The sequence below is a fragment of the Accipiter gentilis genome, chromosome 5, assembly GCF_929443795.1.
Source record: "Accipiter gentilis chromosome 5, bAccGen1.1, whole genome shotgun sequence".
Classification (NCBI taxonomy): domain Eukaryota; kingdom Metazoa; phylum Chordata; class Aves; order Accipitriformes; family Accipitridae; genus Astur; species Astur gentilis.
Genome location: NC_064884.1, coordinates 40,131,779 through 40,153,221, shown reverse-complemented (window position 1 = coordinate 40,153,221; position 21,443 = coordinate 40,131,779). Strand labels below are relative to the sequence as shown.

Sequence of the window (21,443 nt, the reverse complement as noted above, 5' to 3'; positions counted from 1 at the left end):
TCTGCAGAGGTGTTCTTCTCACGTTCCAGTCTCCCCTCTCCACTGCAGGTTCCCCTTCTCGAATACATTCTTCCAGAGGCACTACCATCATCACTGATGGGCTCGGCCTTGGCCAGTTGTGGGTCTGAGTTGGAGCCAGGGAAGCTTCTAGCAGCTTCTCATAGGAGCCGTCCCTGTAGCCCCTATCCTGCTACCAAAAAAACCTGTGCCACACAAACCCAAAACATTCATGCAAGGTAGTGTAAGGGGATAGGCACAGGAGGTTTTCTTGGCAACTATCTGACTGTTAACTCCCACCTGCTCTGGCTGGAGTTGAAGCTATGGCTATTGCAGAATGAGCTGAAGTAGTCTTAAGAACCAGAAATGCCTTCCATATTTCTTCTATGTTATTGTTTTGGTGGTTTTGTAGTGGCGTATATGTGGTACCTGTTCTTTAAATATTCCTCTGTAACTGTCTTTGTGTTGCCTTCAAGGCATTACAACTACTGCGTTGTATTTATGTCAGTATCTTGGTGGCCTTTAAATGTGCATTGCAAGCATACTTATGGACAATGAATGGACAAAACAAATGTTACCATTTGGTGACTTAAACAACTGTGATTATCAGTGAAAACCTGTGAGCCTTCTTTCTAACTGGCATTGCTTATGACTCAGTATGAATGTGAGGTAAAGGTGCTTCTGGATTAGCCACGTTAACTTTTTCTTTGCTGTAGATATTAAGGGAGAGAGCTTGTTGCCCTATGTCATTATACAGAGCCTCCTCTTAAATTTGGTAATTTATTCCTGGCATAGTAATCCTTGCCCTTGCTGAAGGTCTTAGCCTTCATCTTTATTGATAGAAAGCCAGCTCTACACTTACATCAGACTGTCCAGCAAGAAAAGAATGTGTGCAGACTGAATGTTTCCCATGTGCTTATGCAGGCTAATTTGAGCAGAGCTTCTGATCCTTCCCATTGAGGAGAGGTACAGTATCTCAGCTGTACAGCTGGGAAGAGATCAGTCCCAGGCCCTGGGAGAGAAATGGACCATTAAAATACTGCCTTTGCCTAGCTTGCTCTTCCTGCTGTTTTTCATTCTTTAATATGGTGGCACCCTGTGTGGACAGTTGGAAGAGCTTCTTTCTATGAGATGCAGCAGCTCTGTATCCCTGGGTACCAGCTGGAAGAAGTGTTTAATGATACCATAAGCACTATAACAAGGCAGATGCTGACTGCAGGAAAAGCAGTGTAGGACTGTTCTCCCTAGCTGTCTGGATATAATGGCTTGTGCCATTTTGAAGAGGAAGTCTAACTTGGATTAGGGTGTTCCTTTCATAGTAATAAAAGACCTGGAGGATGGGGAGCACCTGAAAATGCTGTTCACTTGGTTACATCAGAGAATACAGGTGGTGGGTGCCGCCTCTATGGCAGCTGTAGGGTGATTAATGTCTGAATTTCTGACTGCAGCTGATAGAGGGAACTTGGGCTTCATCTTTCTTTGTCACAGTGGACAGAGAAACCCTCTGAAGTTCTGTGCTACTGTTGATTTGCTGCCAGATCATCTGCAGATGTCCTGGAAAAAGTGGGGTGGCTCTTCCTGTACTGTTTCTCTTAGCTCTTGTAACTTCTGCAGTTATACTTGGGCATCATGCAATGTCCAAACATACAGCTCATGGTCACTTGATTTTAGAGTCACTAACTTGCATTGTTAAAACTGTCTTTCATATCTCTGTAAAAGTAAAGGAAAAGTAAGATAATGTAATGTAATACTGATAATTTATTTCTCTGTTGGGCTTTTCACAGCCAAACAAGTTAAATGTTTTCAGAAAATATAATGAAAACTGGAGTTTCACCTGATCTTGTGACTCCAGAGCTTTAAAGAAAGTATGAAACAGTGGAAGATTTGCTTATGGGGTTTGGGAGTGTATAGCTTTTTGTACAGGAGAGATCTCCTTGCTTATGGTCTCATCAACAGCAAAAACCCTTTAGCCTTTCAGTATCTGGGCTAGGGACTGCTGCTGGGCCTGAATAGCTGATTTTCTGATGAAGCTCATGGCTGAAGGCTGTAAGTGTGCTGCAGCTTAGTGGAGGAGAGCTGTTGCTGTACTCTCTGTATGAAGAAAAGAGGCTTGCCTCAGGGCCCAAAGTTTCACATGTAGATTTGAAGAATTACAAGGGTTTTTTTTTGATCTGGTGGGAAAAGTATTGTCCTTATGACACTAGAAAAAGTCAAGAATTTGGCAAGCTGTTTATGGAGAGTCAGATAACTGATAATCTGGGCACCCATATCTATCTGCATCGTTGCATATGGCAAGTTATTGTAACAAAAAGAACGTCTTTGAAACTGAAATGAACAACCTAATTGTTTCTGAAACATTTTGACTTCATATATGGCAACATAAATAGTAGACTAAATCTGTTAAAGTAGAAGCAAAAGAGCTCCAGTTCTCACAAGAAAGCCGATATGGGAGACCAGGATCAGCTTTCCTTGCTGTTTGAAGATATGGAATAGACATAACTCGCTTCCCAGGTAAGTGTTGCAGTGGGGGGAGTGTTCTCTGCTGCTGGGATGCAGTTCAGCCTGTGTGGATTAGCAGAAATATTCAGTGACTGAAGATGGTACCAGCTGTATACAAAGGTGTTTTGATGCATCGACTTGGTTTTTTTTCCCCTCTGGTCTTCTGACTAATTTGAAGACTAAGGCTGAAGCAACTTAAACATAAAAGTAGCCTAAACCCCAGAGGTTTGGGTGCTTATAGGAGAAACTGGATTAAAATAGTTTTCATCATGTGTTGCTGCGGCACAACATAGAATTTCACAGGGCTACCAGACAGTGTTGAGATGGGTAGATGTGACTTTTGCTTAAGCAAAGCAGATACTTAGCTTGGGTTTTTGTATATTAGCCTGATGAGATGGATTCAGACATGTTCTTGCACAGGCCAATGAGCGTTTTAGCATAACATGATACCTGGAAACATCCATAGGCAAAAGGGCCAACTGAATAAAAAAGTCTGTTGGGTACCTCCATCTGTGGTATGGGAAGTGTTGCCTCCTGTCTTGTGTCTATATTAGTCACAAATGTCTTAAGTGACTGTTTTGTTGGGTTTTTTTTGGGGGGTGGGGGTTAGACATGCAATGTACACCTTGTGTCTTTTAAAGTTATTTGAATACATTGCACTTTTGTAAAATGCATACTGAAATAATTGCAGATAACATGGTCTACATTTCTTACCAGGTGCTGCTCTGTAGCTGGTTGTGGTCTTTCTGCAGCTGTGGGATAGAAAGGTTCAGTACCAGGAGTAGCTAAGGGATGGCAGCATGAGCTTTCACTAATGAGTGGGCACTCAGTGTCTGAAGATCCTAACCCATACTACTTTGGATGTATTGTTATATTTTCTTAAACTAGCTAGACTGAAGATAGCAAATGAACTGCAGTCGTGTCTTCTAACTGCAGTATGGATGTGCCTGCAGTCTGTTGCTATGGGGACAAAGAGAAGTCTCATTTTAAAGAATTGTGCTGAAAACTCCCATACTTTGAGACTGCATGACTTGTAAGCAAGCAATTATGCAGCAGTCTGTTGTTGAAGGATGCTAAGGTTGATAGACTTGATTAGAAGTTTAGTGTGTTCCTAGGAAAGCAACAGTTAAAATCACACTGATAGCACAGCCCTTGTGAATACTGTGGCTAGTTTCAGTCAGACTTGAAAGAGGGGTAGGCACTTAGACTTCTATTCTCAAAGGTTTTGTGAAAGTTGACAGATGAGCAGAGATGAGAGACTCAAAGCAGTGCCCGACCAAGGGGAGAAAAAGCAGAACTGTACTTGGCCACAAGCCAGTATGTACTATTCAATGAAATAAGCACGTTAGGAAACCTGTATGCTATGTCCCTGTCCAAAAAGAGGAGAGGAAGAAAGGAGCCGGAGGGAGGATAGCCATAAAACTGTTGAGAAATAAGCTCTGTTAGTTCTGCTTCTTGTAAAACGACTTTGACTTACCTTTCTTTCTGGGAAATATTATGTTCCCAAAAGTAAGTACAGAAGACTGTCAGCTTCTTTGCTTCCCCACGGAAACCAGATTGCATTTACTGCAGCTACATGTTGACCTGTTTTTCAGCTTTTCTTTGATGTAGTTACAAGACTAGCTCAGCTTTGAGAGAGAATACATTTTTAAAGACCAAACGTCGTGGCTTAATTTTTGAACCGTGAGAACAAAAAGCAGTTTTTATTCTTGTTAATCGAGTGCTATGCAAAGGTGAACCTGACTTGTCTAGGAGGGAAGTGCCGTGCAGCCCTCCAGAATTACCCGTTTTTCAGTGTGAGCCCGGGCTGGCGGAGCCGTGCTGTAACCGCGGACAAGGCTGACACCTGCTGCAGCGCGGCTGAACAGTCGGGCTTTGGAAGCTCCTGCGAGGTTCGGTAAAACTTAGGATGTCGCGAAGGTTTTGATATTTAGCAAGTCATAGGTTCAGACATCAGATAGCTCACTTGGATGCCTCGCTTGTCTTTCTGGCAGCTAGCAGAACTGGTGCTGTAGTGAGCAGTGCGAACTCGGGAGGCTGATATATTGCAAAGCGTGGTCCCTTGTTACTTGTGGTGACTTTCTTCCTCAGCTGGCTGAGTTTCGGCCACTGAAGACATATTTCTGCATTATATAAGGCAGACATCCACCCTATTTTCTACAGATGGAACTGCCTCAGTCATGTTACTGTCACACTTCGGGCATGGAGTTTCTTAGCTTGTTGAAGGGAAGTGAGCAGGTCTCAGAGTTGAAACAACCCCAAAAAGCAGGGTAAAACTTAAGCATGGCAACTAAATATTTCTAATCTAAAGTTAAGCTATTGCAGAGCTGCCAGGTAAATTTTGTATATCCATGTTTTAAACTACTTGGTGATGTGTCTTGTATCTTTATACCCTTATGAACTAGATGTAGTCTAAGTCTGTTACAGATGATAACACTGAGGTGCATCTTAGAGAATAGGTATCATAGCTATAATTATTTACTTTATTGTAGCAAGACTTTATCTTAATTCTCTGCATAGCCATACCCCTGCCAAGTATTAAAAGAAACAAATCCTGCCCCCCAAACAATGACAATCTAACCTGGGAGGAGTTGCTTCTTTGAGCATGAGGTTGTTCTAGATGACCTCTAGAGGTTGCTTCCAGCCTAAATGATTCTAAGAAGCAGGATTTTAGCCTTTGTTTTCCCCCTGTTCTGGCTTTAAAGAGTGAGAAAGGATTAATTCTGTGTTCCTGAAATCATAGTCTGCCATTTGAATGGAAGGTGCAAGGGAAGTGCTAGTTGTTTCTTAACCGAATAAATAACCACATTGTCAACTCTTGCACGGTGTTGGGAACATCATCACAGGGATATAGCAGTGTTGCAGAGCACAGTAACTGTGGTGCCATGTAGGGATCTGACAGGGTGACTGACACTAGGTAACCTGGCTACAGTTGCCAGTTTAACTTTGACAGGGTTGGGATGCTATTTGGGGTGCTGTACCTGACTGGGTGACGTGTATTAGTCCCAGTGTCATAGAGCTCAGTTCAGATCAATCTGAACTAGCAGGGCTGCAGTGAGGTGTTTTGATATTCATGGTATATGCATTCATCTTACTCTTCAAATTTCTTAGTTTTAGCTATTCCATCTTTTAACCCTGTTACTTAAACCTACAGCACCTTGTTTTAAGCAGCAACAGCAGTGCCACGAAGGGCAGCTCATCATGAGGTTCTGAGGGTGTTTGTTTCCACCAGATGACCCCTTGGATATAAATGTATTGGTGGGGAAGGACTCCTTACCTCATCTTCTTGTGCACAGCTACCTCTGCCAACCAGCCACTTCAGAGGTATCATGCCACTACCCTGCAACAAGAGCCTTGAGTTGCAGTGCATAGCTGTAACCTGTAACTAGAGCAATGGAGTTATTCTGGGGTAATGAGTTAAGCTTGCACTAACTTTCTCTGGCAGTAGAGGTCTGTCTTGTCTGGAAAAAGGATTTTTATCAGTCAAGAGTGAATCATTGTGGGAGAACTTGAGTAGCTCTTAAGTCATTTTGGGGTGGGGCTTTCTTTTTGTTTCTTTGAATACCAATTTAAACTTCTTTTTTTTTTTTTTAAGTGATAAGAGCTGGTCTGAAAGTGTTGCATGCAGTTAGGTGAATTGCATTTGCCAGTAGCTGGGAAATGCTGGCAGTCACAGAGCTGGTGTGAGAAGCCATAACTGAAAGCTTAAGCCTGTACCCACTCCCCAGCCCTCATAGCCAAGAACAAAGCTAGAAACCACTGCCAGATTTTTAGAAGTGTGGATGTCTAATCACTGTGAAGGGAGCTTGTGCTTCTCTTGAAGCTTTCAACTCAGAAGTGAATTCCTTTCCAGAAAATAGGCTTTAGCCAAACCCCAGTTATTTGGCTTCAGATAGGCACAAGTGGATGAAAAGTCATGGCTAATGTTAGACAGGAATTGTTTAGTAGATGCTCATAGTTATTTCTTCTAATGTTAACTCAGAAAATTACAAAGCTTCTGCAAGAATGCTTATCTTTTAACCCAGATCAGCTCTAAGTATTTTCCATATCCAATTATCTGTTAGGTCTATGAATGGAGGGACTCTGTACAGTTTAGACATTGTTTTACAAGCCCCTAAAAAGCACAGGTTTCCAGTGTGGGTTTTCTGTGTTACTTAAGACTCAAGCCTCCTCTAGTTCTGGCATCACTGTCTATTAAAGTATGTGATCTTTCCTCCTTTAACCCCTTGGTTGTACTGTTCTGGTATGATATTTCCCTTTAAGGTGTGATGCTGTATTGCACTGAGGTGTTGGAAACTTATTTTGGGGTTTGTTGAAGTTGAGTTATCTCAGCCTGAACACAGAAACTACCATTTATGAGTCAAAACTATGATAGTTCCTGCTAATCATCTTGCAAATAAAGCATCCTACAACTTGGGTAACTACACAATGTACAAATGGTTCTCTTGTTCCCTCCACCCAAACTTAAGACGTGTTTGCTATTAATCAATATAGACTTCAAAATCCTGTTTGCAAATTCCTTCTTAATTTTGCAGATAAGCATTTGTGAGAGGCAAAACTTCTTCCATAACATCATGGTCATAGATGAACTGGTCTCTCACATTAAGGCTTAGCAAATTTGCTCTGTAATGGTAGTTCTTTAGGTACTTGTCATACAGACATTTTAGAAGGTAAACAGTGCAAAATTCTGTATAAATTAATTGGATAACTGAAAATATATTGAATTTAGCTGAAGGTTACTGGGTTTTTGCTGTTCAGTGTGAATACAGTCCTGCATTAGCTAATGCTAAATCAAACACATCTTGCAGTTGCCTAAATCAAATTGCAGCTTATTTTATTGCTCTCTTCGCGATTTTGGTTTAACTGCATGTTGTAAATATAACTTCAGAGTCGTCCAGTATCGACAGTGTTTCTGCTGCCTTATTGCTTCCTGGGTTCCTGGATTCCCCTGCCACCCCTGAAAGATGAAACACCTAGGAAAAGCTACGAAATTTCCAAGCTTTAATCCCCTTGCACATTGTTTTCATGTGCCTTTGTTTATTTGGTAGGGTTTGTATTACTGTAGGTTATGATCCACTGCTGAAACTACTGGAATTGTAACAGAGTATAATCTCACTACCTTACATGAGATAATGAGATGATAACAAAGACGATGGGAAGGGGTTTCTTAGCTATGAGCAAAGAATTTGTATGTTGTCGTTGTGACACTATATTCTGCATTCATGTTTTTGGTACATCCACATAATGTCACAATAGAAGAATAATGGCATCTTTAATCAGGAGATGAAAAAGCACTGAGGGCGAATAGATTTTTTTTTTTTTTTTAAAAACATCAGTCATGTAGCTATTTAGAGAAATCTCTTTCAAAATGCGTGAGAGCATACAGGTACAGCCTTGTTGTGCCAACTATTGTGCCATTGTGTGTACCTATGGGAGGTGCAGAATACAGGCTTTGGAGCATTAACCCTCTTTCTGCTTGTGAAATGTACAGGAAGTACTGCAGGCAGGAGGAAGCCAGTAGGCTGGAACAGCAGAGGTGTGCCGCTGTGCTGATTTTCTCATTTAGAACCCTGCATTCGGTTCCAGTTATTTCACTTTGAAAAAGCATAGTGAAACATGGTTATTGAGACCAAATAGTTGGTGGAAAATTATTAGAGGAATGGAGAGATATATATATGAGGAGGTGGGAAGAATAGTAAACCTTTTTAGTTAAAGGTGAAACAAGTAAGAGTTCTTTTGGTTTGTGTGCTTTGTTTTTGTGTAGAGAAGTGAAGATCAACCAATTTAGTCAATTTTAAAGATGTTTCTTTCCTCTATATGTCTAAAATGTGCAAGAATCACAAGTGAAATTAAAATGCAGGGAGATTCAAATGAATGCTTATAAATGAAGAGAGTAGAACTAAGTACGTATTTTATCCTAAATGAAAGATGTGACATGTTTCCAGTTGTGGGCTCTCTGTTTTCTTCTGAAGTCTCTGGCTGAAGCCATATATTACTTCTGTTTCTATAGTTATGAGCAAGGTATAAGGGTCATTATAATAAATTGGTTTTGTAACTCTGAAAATGTATGCTTTTAGATTATCTGTAATCTTAGAATAATTGGACTGTCCAGAAAAAAACAGATGCCTAAAAGAGACACACTTGTTAGAGTGCTTTAAATATATGCCGAGATGTAAGTCAGTCTGAGGCATTCACTTTGGGCAATAGGCTTTCCTGGTTCACTGTGTGAAGGAATGATCCACAATGTAAATTCATCTTTGCAGCAATTACTGTAATAATAACAGCATATGGTATAAAAGCTTATCTGTTCTCATACCAACCTAACCACCTGGATTATTCACTTGGATTTACTCTGCCTGTCTTAAAGGTCAGGAGAAGTTAGGAATCTGTTCAAAATCTGACCTTCCACAGCTGTTGGAAGTGTTAGTTTGTAGGCTAATAATAACTTACTGACATGGCATACTTCCAATATATCTCTAAGTTACATATCTACCGTAAAGACAGGAAAAAACAGCCAAAAGCAGAGAAACCCTATGTGATTCTAGGTTGTAGCCACAGCCGAATGATCAGTTCCTCCTCCTGAAGCAGTTTTGCTTGGTTTTTTTGCAGTGACTTTGTATTCACAAAGACACTTTTAAATGCTTCGGGATTTTTTTTATTATTCCCACCTTTCTCTGCCCATCCCTTCAAGATGCTAAAATTTATGCCTAAAACTTGAATCTGAAAGCAGAAGCATTCATGCCAAGCACTCTGTGTCCTTAGAGCCCTGCTGTCACTGGATTCCTGTACATGCATCTGCATCTACGAGGTCAGAACCAGCATACTGGTGGGAAGGTGGTGATTTGACCTTGTACTTCTCAGATGATTTTTTCCAGATGCTTCTAACACAGCTCTCACTTTGGCTTTTGGAATTACTGCCTTTTTATTAAAAAGCAGTAAATAAAAAAAAAAAAACACCACAAAACAAACAAAACTGAATCCTATCCCTAAGTGAAAGAAAAGGAAATGTCAAAACTCACATACAGGTTCTTGTTTTCCAGGCAGTCCTAGCAGTCAGCTGCAATTGCGATGAAAATAATAGCTTGTAAGAAAAGTAGATGGTACTTAATTGATTTCTTTTGACTTGGGCTTTTACTTAAGTAGTCCTTGCTCACAGTTGTGTTACAGAAAGCTTGTATTATGTAATTCTTCTGGCATTTTGTAAGTTTGTGAATTCGTAAATCAAAACAGGATGTAGAATGGAGAACTCTCAGCTACAGGGACCAACGTTTGGTTAGAATTACTAATAAAATAGTTTAACATTATTTTTTCAAATTGTGCTTCCTCTTACACTTCCTTTTTACCTGTGTGAGTTAAAGCAGGAAGGTTTTTTATCTTTTCAGATTTGAGTTACCAAGGAAAATAGAAAGGTACCTTAAATAGGCATAGAAAGGGATATCTGTAACACCACCTACCTTTGTATGGAACTCTTTAATATTGGCTCCAGCGAAGAATAACACTATACTTAAAGACAAATCTGAGCTATGTTTGTTTTTAATATAAAATACTGTACTAGATGCTAGATATGCAAAACTAAATATAGTCATGGAATACTTTATTCCTTCTTCAGTCTTGCAAACATTGCTTATGGCTAGTTAGCTTCTCTTGGGATGCTAATGCCATCTTTCCCATGAGAGTTAGTATTAGATGGGAGCAGGCCTGCTAAGAACTGTGTAGTTCATAAACAAAAATTAAAAATACTTAATTCAAAAAAAGTGGTGTTTCTCCTGTTGGTTAGGTCAGAAAGATGAGGTAAGCATTCATCAATGAATGAAGCATGTTTCATATAATTGCTCAAGCAAGCCTGTATAGCATAAAACATCATATGGACTCGAAAAGGGCAAGTAGCAGTGTCCAGATGTAAAGATGTTATGCATGTGGAGTTTGGAGGACTTGTTTGTTAAATGTTGCTGAAAGGGTTGTGAATAAGCAGAAACTGTATGTGTTGGGCCTGTTGACTGTCACATTTAACAAAAAGCAATTATCTACCATAGTAACCATGACAGAATTCAGAATGTATTCAGACGTACATAAATACCTAAAAATAATGCTAAGGGATGTCTTCAGTCCTCAATGTTCTTCTTGATTTAAAACAAAACACCCAACCCCCCCCCCCCCCCCCCCCCCCCGAAATTCAGAATTATAACTGAAAGTCTATCTTTACCTTTTCCGTAATGCAGCTATTTTCCAAAACCTGGTTATATATTAGAAGGCATAAAAGAATGTCTTTATGGTACTTCCAGCTTAAATCTAATTGTTCAGCTTGAACTGCACTTTAAAGAACTAGGTGAATCTAGGGACTGGGATGATGACATCTCAAAGGAAGTCAGTCTTCAGTTTTTTTAAGAGTCTCTTCAGAGTATTTTAGTTTATGTATACCAAGGAAAACCTTGCATCCTTTATGGATGTCAGTGTGGAAATGAAAACGCAGCCAAATAATTACAGTATGAAGAGCTGAAATTCTAAGTCAATGCTGTTTGACTCTGGTAAGCTCCTAGGTGGAAGTCAAAATACTAAGAAATGACGCAAATCCTGGTGAACTGGAGTAAGAATTGTGAGTTTTAAATTAGAAGCAATATGCTTCTTGGTCATGCATACCCTAAAATTGCAGGGTTTTTTTAACTGTATAACTTGAAGGGCTCCAAGTTTCAAAACCAAGCTTGCCCTTTTATAGCAGAAACTCTTGATAAAGATACTAGGGTTGCAATTTATATTCCTTCTGTATGTATGTAGATGGTTTCTATGGTGTTTTCGCTATCCTGTTTTTATAGGTGTCTTGGATTTTTCTCCACCTTAGTGCACAGTGGGAGTTTTCTAAGAAATGTTCTTTTTGTCTTTTATCAAAATTGTACCCGAAGGCTTCAAGCATATAACAAACCAAAGAAATAGCCCCTGTCTCACTGCTCGGGTTCCAATATTTTGGAACTATTTCTTGAAATGGGACTTGGAATCATCTTCTTGGCATTCTCTTGATAGATATCGTCCTGGTGTAGGATGCTTCACAGAAAACTTATCTGCAGTTCTCCACCATCAGGCTGAACACCTGATGGCCAGAATATTTTTTAAATGCTTTCACCAGGTCTACTGCTTACCTTCAGCTGTTGGTTTATCTCAGTGGCTGTCCTGGGTCTGTATTTTTCTCACAGCCATTACTTTGACACAGGTTGCACTTCTGTTCTGTAGCGTTGTCCACGTGCCTTTTTGGTAGGACTTGGACTTTCTCATTGGTGCATAGTGGCATCAGTTCTCAGAATTTGGTTCTGTGCTTTGCTGCAGCTGTGATTTGCCTGTCATGTTTGGCCGTCCCTTAAATACAAACCTCTGCAGCTAAGTATGTGCTGAACTTCAAATGTCCAGTTTTCTTGGCTCACCCTAGACCTTGCCACTTGCTGGAGGTTAAGTATGTGTGCCTCCATAGGAGTGGAACTTTGCAGTGACATTTGAGAGCGTTTGTGGTACTTAAGTTATTGAAGAACAGGACAGCAAGAAGGCGGAGGAACAAACATGGCTCTTGTGGTAAGGGAATGATGCAAATGGCAGAAAAGTGATACAGGTAGAGATTGACTGTTACAGCTTTGAGGGTCTTTTTTTCAGCTGCAGCTTGTGTGAAATAACATTTAAAGTATAAAAACAGGAGATGGAGATTTGAGAGTGACTGACACTTAGTGTTTTGAAGAAATTCCCCTCATAATACACTTCTGTGTATCCTCACACACATTAACTCTTCAGGCACTACAGTACTGGTCAGGGAAGTAGCTCGATCACGAAGTGATTTTAAACTGATTCAACTAGCTGCTTTGGTGTGTGCTCTGTTCTTAAATGTAGGGGTTATCCCCTTGGCATAGCTGGGAGTTCACACTGTGTTGCAGATCAGGTTGTCCTACGGCACTTTGCTGGTTTAGAACACCAGGCACCCAGGAGATGCAGCATCACTGTGCGTTGCTGAGCCCTGTCCTTCCAACGCTGGAGCTGAACTTCGCTTGCAGACTCCCAAAGGGAAAGCAGCAATGCCCGTGATCTCTGGTTCCTATGACGTTGAATCAAGTTCAGCATTGGTATGCTCTATAAATACCTCCGTGTAATCTCTTTCTTCATAGAGATTTTTCTAAAAACTATTCAAAGGAAATAAGTCCCCAAGTGATTTAAAGAAAATGTAAATGACAGGCTCTTTCCTGTGCTTGGTTGAGTCACATCCAATGTGCACAATTAACAGGTGCGTGGTGGCAAACTGTGCTCAGCAGGCAATGCTGGGCAGGTTTCAGAGTCCTGAATGTTGAATGAGTTTCTTCTGTAGCACGGGGTTTGAAAGGATCACCAAGATAGTGAGCATCTCAGTACCTCTTTCATTCTCCTGTAAATTCTTGCCTCTGGATAAGCACCTTTTTTAACTTTGCAGGTTTTCTAGGGAGAGATGCAGACCTCATACCGGTTCTCTTCTTCCTTGTGCTGACAACACAGCTAGCAGGTTTTCTAGGGAGAGATGCAGACCTCATACCTGTTCTCTTCCTCCTTGTGCTGACAACACAGCTAGCAGGTTTTCTAGGGAGAGATGCAGACCTCATACCTGTTCTCTTCTTCCTCGCGCTGACAACATGGCTGTAGGCTTTGGCTGGAGCTGGAGTGTCTGTATATAGCTTTCTCGTTTGAGTCAAAGATGAGATCCAGCCTAGCTCTTGCCTTTTAATCTGTTGCTGGGCTGGCGTCTGGTGACGCGTTGAGCTAAGCTGGCTGCAGTGAGTTAATAGAGAAGAGGAAAGGTGTCAAACCCCTGCGGAATGGTTCGAGTACTTGCGGTGTCTGACCCGTATCCTGAATGCTAAAAAAAAGATGATAAAGCTGCCTCACAAGAAATTACAGAAATTTTTCCTTAAGAAGGTAAAATGCTTTTTTGCTTGCTGCTTTGCTTGCCTTAATTAGGTTGATGACAAATTTTGACAATTGCATTGTTGTTGTGCAGTTAGCCTTGTGATTTCTTTGCGCTGAGATGCCTCAAACTGTTTTCTCTATGTAATGTTATTCTTGGCTTGTGTTTTGGGACATGATGTAAAGCATCAAAACCGTAATTGAGCAGCATGCTACGTGGGTTAGTTTGATTACAGCTGCAGTTTTCGGGTTCTGTCACCCAGTTGTGTTATGCTCCCTTTTAACCTTGTTCCTTGACTCAGTAGCACCGTATATTCTGAATCTGTCAAGCAATTTTAGTGCTAAGTTTTTTGCAGTGTGAGAGAGAATGCTGCTCGTTGACTGGTGCTTATTTAAAAAAACAGTTGATATTAAAAGATGATGTGCATATATTTTACATGTAGACTGTATATTTGTACTCTGTTTTCAGATATGCCCATGTAAGTCAGTAGAGATATGGAGACATCTAATAAAAAACATATTATACTTTCAGGTAGAACTCTGTTTAAAACTACCCCTAGATCATATTTTTCTATTAAGCACTATACCTAGCTAAGGATTGAGTGCTGTGGTAATTAGCTATCTGAAATAGCATTCTTGTCTGCATTATCTCTGGATCCTGTTTTGGCAACATATCCTGTAGGTTATGAAAATATATGTGCTGGTTTTTTTGCTCTCCCTCCTTCTCATCTTAGCTGTTCACACACACAGTTTATTAGTGGTTGATCAGAAGCGCAGTCTGTTTATTCTGTAGAGCATCTCAATTTTAGTGCAGCGCTCTCTCAGTTGTAGTCAATTGGAGTTTTGCATTTTCACCATGCAGTATAATTTCACATGTATGGGATTTCATAGTGGTATTTGTAATATGCTGCTTCAAAATAAAATATTCATCTTGGTTGTATTCGAACTAAAACAGCTTTAAAGGGGTACAGGAAAAGGCAGTTCCATTTCAGTGCAAGTTAGAATCTGGCACATAGTTAACTGATTTTTGGCACCTTCACAGATGCAGATGGTTGGTTGTACCTCTTACTCTGGAGTAAGTTTCCAGCATTTAAACATTGACATTACAGTTATGTTGCTGAACTGTCCTTTTGGGGTTTCTTATGTCAACTGAAAAGAACTTTCCCTTTTGCTAGAGTATATACTCCTTACTGCTGGCAATATCTGATCAAATGTTCATAATTCCATTGGGATATAATAACAACTGTGGATTTTCTGTTACACTTCTGCATATAGGACTGAAAGCACCCAATTGATTAATGTGGGTTAAAGTGCAAGAGAAAGATGAATTGTGCTACATTTGATTTTAATGTAGCTGCTGAAAATGTGTTTGAGCTACTGGTTTGAAGTGATAAAGTGAAGGTGGGTGCAACCAAGGTGGTGATGAGCATAATTTAACATGGAAATAACAGCAGGTCATTGCTAGTCTTGGGAGTACCATAGCAACTTGCTGTCTTATAAAAAGATGTATCTGTATGGTGCCACACAACAGAGATATCGAATAGGATTCCCATACTTGACTGTGTTGACGGTTCATGTTGTTTCTCTGGAGGTGGAGTATTTTCAACAAACTATGTTTTTATTTGTGGTAATGTGTGAAACAAAATTGGTGAAAACATCTACAGTCCTTTTAAGAGTTACATGCTGGTTCAGTTTGTAGAGGTATTTTTCTAGAAGAAAAAGTGGCTAGATTCTGCCCTCTGCTTACGTGTGCATACCCTGGACTCAAGTGACTGCATGAACATATTAGGACAGAAATGTGACTCAGACTGGTCTTGTGCTTTGATTTAAGTCACAGGAATCAATAGCCTCTGTGATCCCAGACTACCCGATTATACCATAGCTAGTTAGTGTTGACTGTTGTATGCAAGCAGGCAGTGCTGCGGTTAAAAAAAAAACAACAAAAAGAAAAAAGTAATCTCTAATAATTGGGAGATGAATTAGTGAACTATGTCCTTGAGTGGTGGCTGGGAAGAATTGATGGATATTTTCTGGCGTTTTTTTTCTGTGATGGTCAGATACGGAGTTCAGCTAATGACTTCTTCCTTTACTTATGTGGCCACTGTCACAGCAATATCTTTGTGAAGCAAGTTTTGAAAAGGACCCATAGTTCCCTTCTTACTTTTGTGAATATAACTTTACAGTGGTCTACCTAATGGCTAGCTTACCTGAATATTGTTCAGATATTGGTGCAATTAAGTAGCTAAAAGAACATGCTTGTAGTTTTGCATACAAAAGCATGCCCCAGATTGACAAATTCTTTAAAATAATTAAGTAGAACAGACCTTAGGATAGTCCTGTATTTTCTGGGGAAAAGTATCCACTGAGGAACGACATTGAATTTGATTATTGCAGTGAACGTCTCCTTCAGAGCTTACTCTTCAATATAATGTGCTGAAGCAGCAGCCAAACATCTTATCAGATGTTACTCAGCTTACTGTTTCTGTAGGGACCAGCAGCTCTTAGGCAAGTGAAATATTCTTTTTATGTATTTTGAGGGATGGTTTCAGAGTTAAGACTTTAATGGCTGTGTTGAAAATATGACTTTGCCCTGGAGAGTGACTGAAAACTGGCATGTTGTGTTTCAAGTTCACAGTAGTATTCAGTGGTTCTTAAACCAACATTTTTTCAGGACCAGCAAAAATTAGTTGATAACAGTACATTTACCAACCTTGTTGCCTACTGAACTTCAAAAGAACGGTTGTCTTTCAAAGAAAGGACAGCCGCTTAATGTGTGCAAGTGTTCTTCCATGTAAATTTACCTGTGCAACTCAGTTTCTTGTGAAAGCTTTGTCTGAAACGATCATGCAAAGGCAGAGAGAGGTGTTCTTCCTGTAGCATAACAACATTGAATTAGGATGCTTTACAAAATGAGTATGCGTAGAAAATTCAACATCACATAAGCTGTTTGATTTAAGGAATGGATATGAAAATCACTGCTTGTAGTAAACTATAACTCAGTAATTGAATCAGCAGAAAAAAAAAGCTAGTGGAAAAAAATTTTGCTTTGAATAGCATTCTGGCAGAGAAAAATAGGTTTTATTAAAAATGGGTAATTTAGTTTCACTGTTTAAGAGCAAGATGCAATCTCTGCTAATAGGAGAAAAGCAGTTAAGCAAAAAAAATTAAGACTTCAGCTGATGCCCTCTCATAGGGATCTGGTGCTGTAAATGCTGATTGTGTGATTTATGGAAATGCGTATGTTCTTTGTAGCTTTGAAAGGGAGGCTCTTTAATTATTTTCAGTGTTGTGAAAAACAATTTGGTTATGACTGCAGTATTGGCAGAATATTGCTCTGTTATAGCTTGTGATAAATGTCTCTGCCTGTTCCCCATTGCCACCAACAGACGTTTCTGTCCTTAGGGGGAACGTATGGTTGAGTCACTGATACAAAGGAGAGCAGAATGAAAAGATACATAGCACGAAAGGAATCTGACAGTGCAGACCTCTTAGAAGTCTTTCTGTACATTCACACATACGGGCAAGGTATTTAGTCATCTTTATGATGTTTCCGATTTTTTCATATTTTATATAAAGCAATATTTTTCATACAGATGTCTATAAGATTAGCTTTCTTTGTCCTATGCATGCTTGTTGTCTGTTGTGTTCTGAGGAACCTAGGCAGCTTGTTGAGTTGAGGGACTGCTGTATCTTGGTGATTCTACCTGTCCAGTATGGGTAGGGGGCTGGAACCCTTCAGAACAGAAGGGTTTTCAAGTCATCTCCCCCCCGTGCGCATACACCTCTTGATATATTCAGTGTCACGGTTCCTGTCCTTGGTGGTGATGTTGATCAGTGTAGGGTCAGCCCTCAGGAGCACGGGGAATCTTAGTGATGTTTAACTGACTTGTCTATTACTACATGAATATTGCAGGGCCTGTGTGTTAAGGCATTGAAAGGTTCCTGATCTCGCAAGTAGTCTGGTTCTGTCATGGCTGGGACATTGTTAGAGAAAGATGGGGATAGTCCTCTTCAAATATGTCGGAGAGTGTGGAAGGCATGAGAATTCACTTGTGGACCTGTTTTGAATGAGTATGTGGGGTTTCTCTTGTGTTTTGTTTTCTAAATAACCTGCTGTCGTAGTTTCAGCCCAGCCGGTAACAAAGCACCACGCAGCTGCTTGCTCACTGCCCCCCCTGCCCCTGGCCACAGTGGGATGAGGAGAAAATATAAAGAAATGCTCGTGGGTCGAGACAAGGACAGGGAGGGATCACTCGCCACTTATGGTCACGGGCAAAAGACAGGCTCAACTTGGGGAAAAAACAAAATCAATTTAATTTACTACCAATCAAATCAAAACAAGGATATTAGGAAGTAGAACCAAACCTTAGAACACCTTCCCCCCACAACCCCCTCCTTCTCAGCTCAACCCCATTCCTGGTTTCTCTACCTCCTGCCCAGCAGTGCAGGGGGATGGGGAATGGGGGTTGGGTCGGTTCCTCACACCTTGTCTCTGCTGCTCCTTTCTCCTCAGGGGGAGGACGACTCCACACTAGGCCCCTGCTCCAGCATGGAGTCCCTCCCATGGGAGATGGTCCTCCATGAACTTCTCCAACACGAGTCCTTTCTGAGGGCTTCAGTTCTTCCTGAACTTCCCTGGTGTGGGTCCTTTCCGTGGGCCAATCTTCAGTCACAGACTGCTCCAGCATGGGCTTTCCCGTGGAGTCGTGGCCATCTTGAGGGGCCTCCGCTCCCCTCCATGGGCTGGGGACACACAGCCTGCTGCCTCACTGCGGGCTGCGGGGGCATCCCCTCCTACCCTCCTTCCTCACTGACCTCGGGATCCCCAGAGGGGTTCCTCTCACATGGTGATCCCCTCCCGCACTGCAGGTTCCCCTTCTTAAACCCATTCTCCCAGAGGCGCTACCACCATCACTGATGGGCTCAGCCTGGGCCAGCGGCGAGTCCGACATGGAGCCGGGGAAGCTTCCAGCAGCTTCTCACAGGAGCCGGCCCTGCGGCCCCTCCCCTGCTACCAAAAAAAAGCCCGTACCACACAAATGCATAACATCTACTAATAGGGGTGTTGTGCGTGTGTATACATGGAGGGTTTTTCCTGTATGTGGCACAGAGAAGGTTCAGGTTGGCTCAGTTGCCAGCTGGAGCCAGCCTCCTTGGCTCAGTCTGCAAAGACGTTGGTGCTTGGTTCATGAGGGCTTCGATTTCGTGTATGATGTTGGCCCATCATGACCACTATTGACATTGCTTTGTCTCCTAAGTAAATGCTAATGAACCCTCATTTTAGTATTGTGAAGACTAAGATAGAAAAGCAGAATTACTTCAGCTTGGCAGTTGTAGGGATGCTGTTGGAACCAGGTATGGGAAAGGAGTCTTTCTGTTATTTTCAGCCTATGCTGCCTCAGACGGTTAAGCAGAGCTCTTGTGGTCTGGAGCCAGCAAAGTGGCTGACTGGGTATGAGATCGACGGGTGACTGCAGGTACGAAGACCTGAGGCTAGTCAAGCCAGGCATCTTCCCCACGTGGCAAGGGGAGGAGAATAGGTTGGAGCTGGGGCACCGGGTCAGGGGCAGAGCTCTGGAAAGCCAGACTTGTGTTACTGCTGCAGCTGCTGGGGGAAACTCGATGGATGGGGCAGGCTGGAGAGAGCTCTGTTGGTCGCTTCTGCATGGGTGGGGCTAGCTGCTGCCCTGTGATCCCATCCCTACCCTGCACTTGGCAGCAACATCCTTCTGCCTCTCTTGGAGGCTGTGGTATAGATAAGATAGGGCAGGGAGGAAGGCTGTTTTGCCACATACATCAGTGTTGCTCTAGCCAACCACCTGCTTTGCTTATGCCTAGAGTTGACCCCGACGCTGTATTGTCTTCCCGCTGTAAATTGGTATTAAGAAATAACTGATCTTTTGAACATGCAGTATTAACTGCAAGTCCATAGATATCTTTACAAGGAACCTTGCTGAAATTGTATGCTAGAAAGTATGCAATTATTTATAATAATCTAGATCCCTGAAGTCCAGAACAGGTAGTGTCTAGGCATGGCCCTTTGAGCAAGTGATTGCATACAGAGAAACCACTGTCAAATGAACTCTTGAAAACACTGGTTTTCTGAGGAGAGGAAAGAAGAAACAACTGGGTGTTGTTTCTGGCTGGGCTTAAAAGGAGAAGTTGCAAGCAGGAACAGTCTAGGCCTCTCACTCTTGGTCATTCCTGGTCGTTTAAAAAGACTTAGCCACTGCAGTTTCAGAAAGCAAGTCTTGGACCTGCCTGCATGACACTGGCAGGAATTAGGGCTTTTCGAGCTTTTGGCTCCCAGGTTGTTACTGCACTGAGTGGCAGAGGATGCAACACTGTTTTGTTGGTAGTCTGTTTTGAAAGATTGCAGGGCAAGCTTTCTAAAGCATGCAAGTCTCCTAAGAGTCACAAGACCTTAACGAGAGAAGCATGCTTTTTTATGTGTGTTTCCTGTAGCTGAAGTACTGTGTTCAGTTCTTGGTAAGTGTCAACATGGAATGAAGTGGACTGTGCACAAAAAAGAGGGAACTTTCCTTAGGTCAGGGCAAAGGCTTTTAAAATTCTGAGTTTAGCAATGGTTATAGTTGTGTATTATAATACATAAAATATACATATATACATATATGCAACTAATATTAAGACAAATAATATACGTGTATAATATAAGATATATAATATACATACCACAAAGTTGTATCCCCATATAAAAGGAGTATTAAGGTTGAATATCAAGCACTCCTGAACTTAAATTTCTTGATGATAACTTTCAAAATTACATTAGGAGCTAATCTTTACACTTAAAGGATTATATTCTGTTCTTTCCCTGTGCAAACAAGACTTGTACATATTTCTGCCCTCTGTATTGGTGTCAGGGTTGTAAAGGAGTGTTTTATTTGGAGTAAGTGGGGAAGGGTTTGTTTTTGGGCTAAGCAACGTGCGTATTTTTTTCTCAACTTATTCTCAGAAATAGCTGAACCAGTCAAGCTTGAAAGTTTGTGAAAGAATTGAGCTTGAGGCAGTTTTCTGGCATGGTAAACTTCAGTCCAAATAGATCTGATTTGGCAGAAATAGGAGCAACTGAAGCATAATTCTGTGATGGGTATGTGTCAGCAGATTCAACAGGAGGTGGTGCTTGTGGAGGTGGTGGGGGAGCCACAATACTGAGGGAGAAGGCAATTCAGCTGTTGGAGGACTGTCTTCACACACACTCCACCCCCAACTTGAGTGTCTTGAGCAATGCCATGCCCAGTTCTGTGAGCACAACTCAAAAATGTCTACTTACACACACCTCTACTATGTCAGTGGGACAGCTACTGTTATCCATGGGTTGTGGAACTGGATTGCAGGTGTGATGCAAATGAAGATTAAGCCCAATCTGAGAATTTGTTTTATGTGGTGAATGTGTGTCAGTGCAGCCTGGGTGGAGTTGTGTTGGCGTGTCATTTGGTAAGTGTGATACGGCAATCATTTCAAGGTCTAGACGCCATAGGGATTACGTATGGACAAGGAACTTTTTATTCCTGTACTTGAAGTGGAGGAAAAATGGGTTGCTTTTAAACTGTCATAATGCCACTAATGAGAGTTTTGGATAGAATAGTTGTAGTTATGTGCAACAGCTTTATATGTAATGTGAAAACTCCCTGAATTTCTGATATGAATTAAGGAAGTAAAATAGCAGCTGTATTTTCCTGAGCCCAAATGCTGGATGGGGCTGATCTATGGCTCTTTGCTAGCAGTTTACCTACAGGCTTCCTTCTTCCCCCTGTTTTAAAAAACAGAGAAACAAGTAAAAAAAAACCCAAACAAAACAAAAAAAAAAAACCCAAACCAACCAACCCCCCCTCCCCCAACCACACAAACAAACAAACCTGACAGTGGTGCAGGAGGACCTGTGGAAGTGACAGCAAATTCCCACCTCCTAGATGTACCTGTTGACCTGCTATAAAATGCTCATGTGGAGCCTAATACTGTCTTAACGCTTCAATAAGCTGTTGACGAAGTGTGAGACAGACCTTGGTAGCGCTTTGAGAAAAGTT

At 41.3% G+C, this 21,443-nt stretch overlaps 1 protein-coding gene across 2 annotated transcripts in view; it reads left to right on the top strand.

The window, feature by feature from the left end:
• The window catches only part of RPS6KA2 (ribosomal protein S6 kinase A2), a 303,750-nt gene that overhangs the window by 16,914 nt on the left and 265,393 nt on the right, over positions 1–21,443 (top strand). Inside the window, exon 1 of one of the 2 annotated variants that reach the window (XM_049800960.1) lies at positions 13,309–13,410. The exons of the other annotated variant lie outside the window; for it this stretch is intronic. Coding sequence (XP_049656917.1) covers positions 13,363–13,410 — 48 coding nt within the window. The 5' untranslated portion in view covers positions 13,309–13,362. Of the gene's footprint in view, positions 1–13,308; positions 13,411–21,443 lie in introns of those variants that run through there. 2 annotated transcript variants of the gene reach the window in all.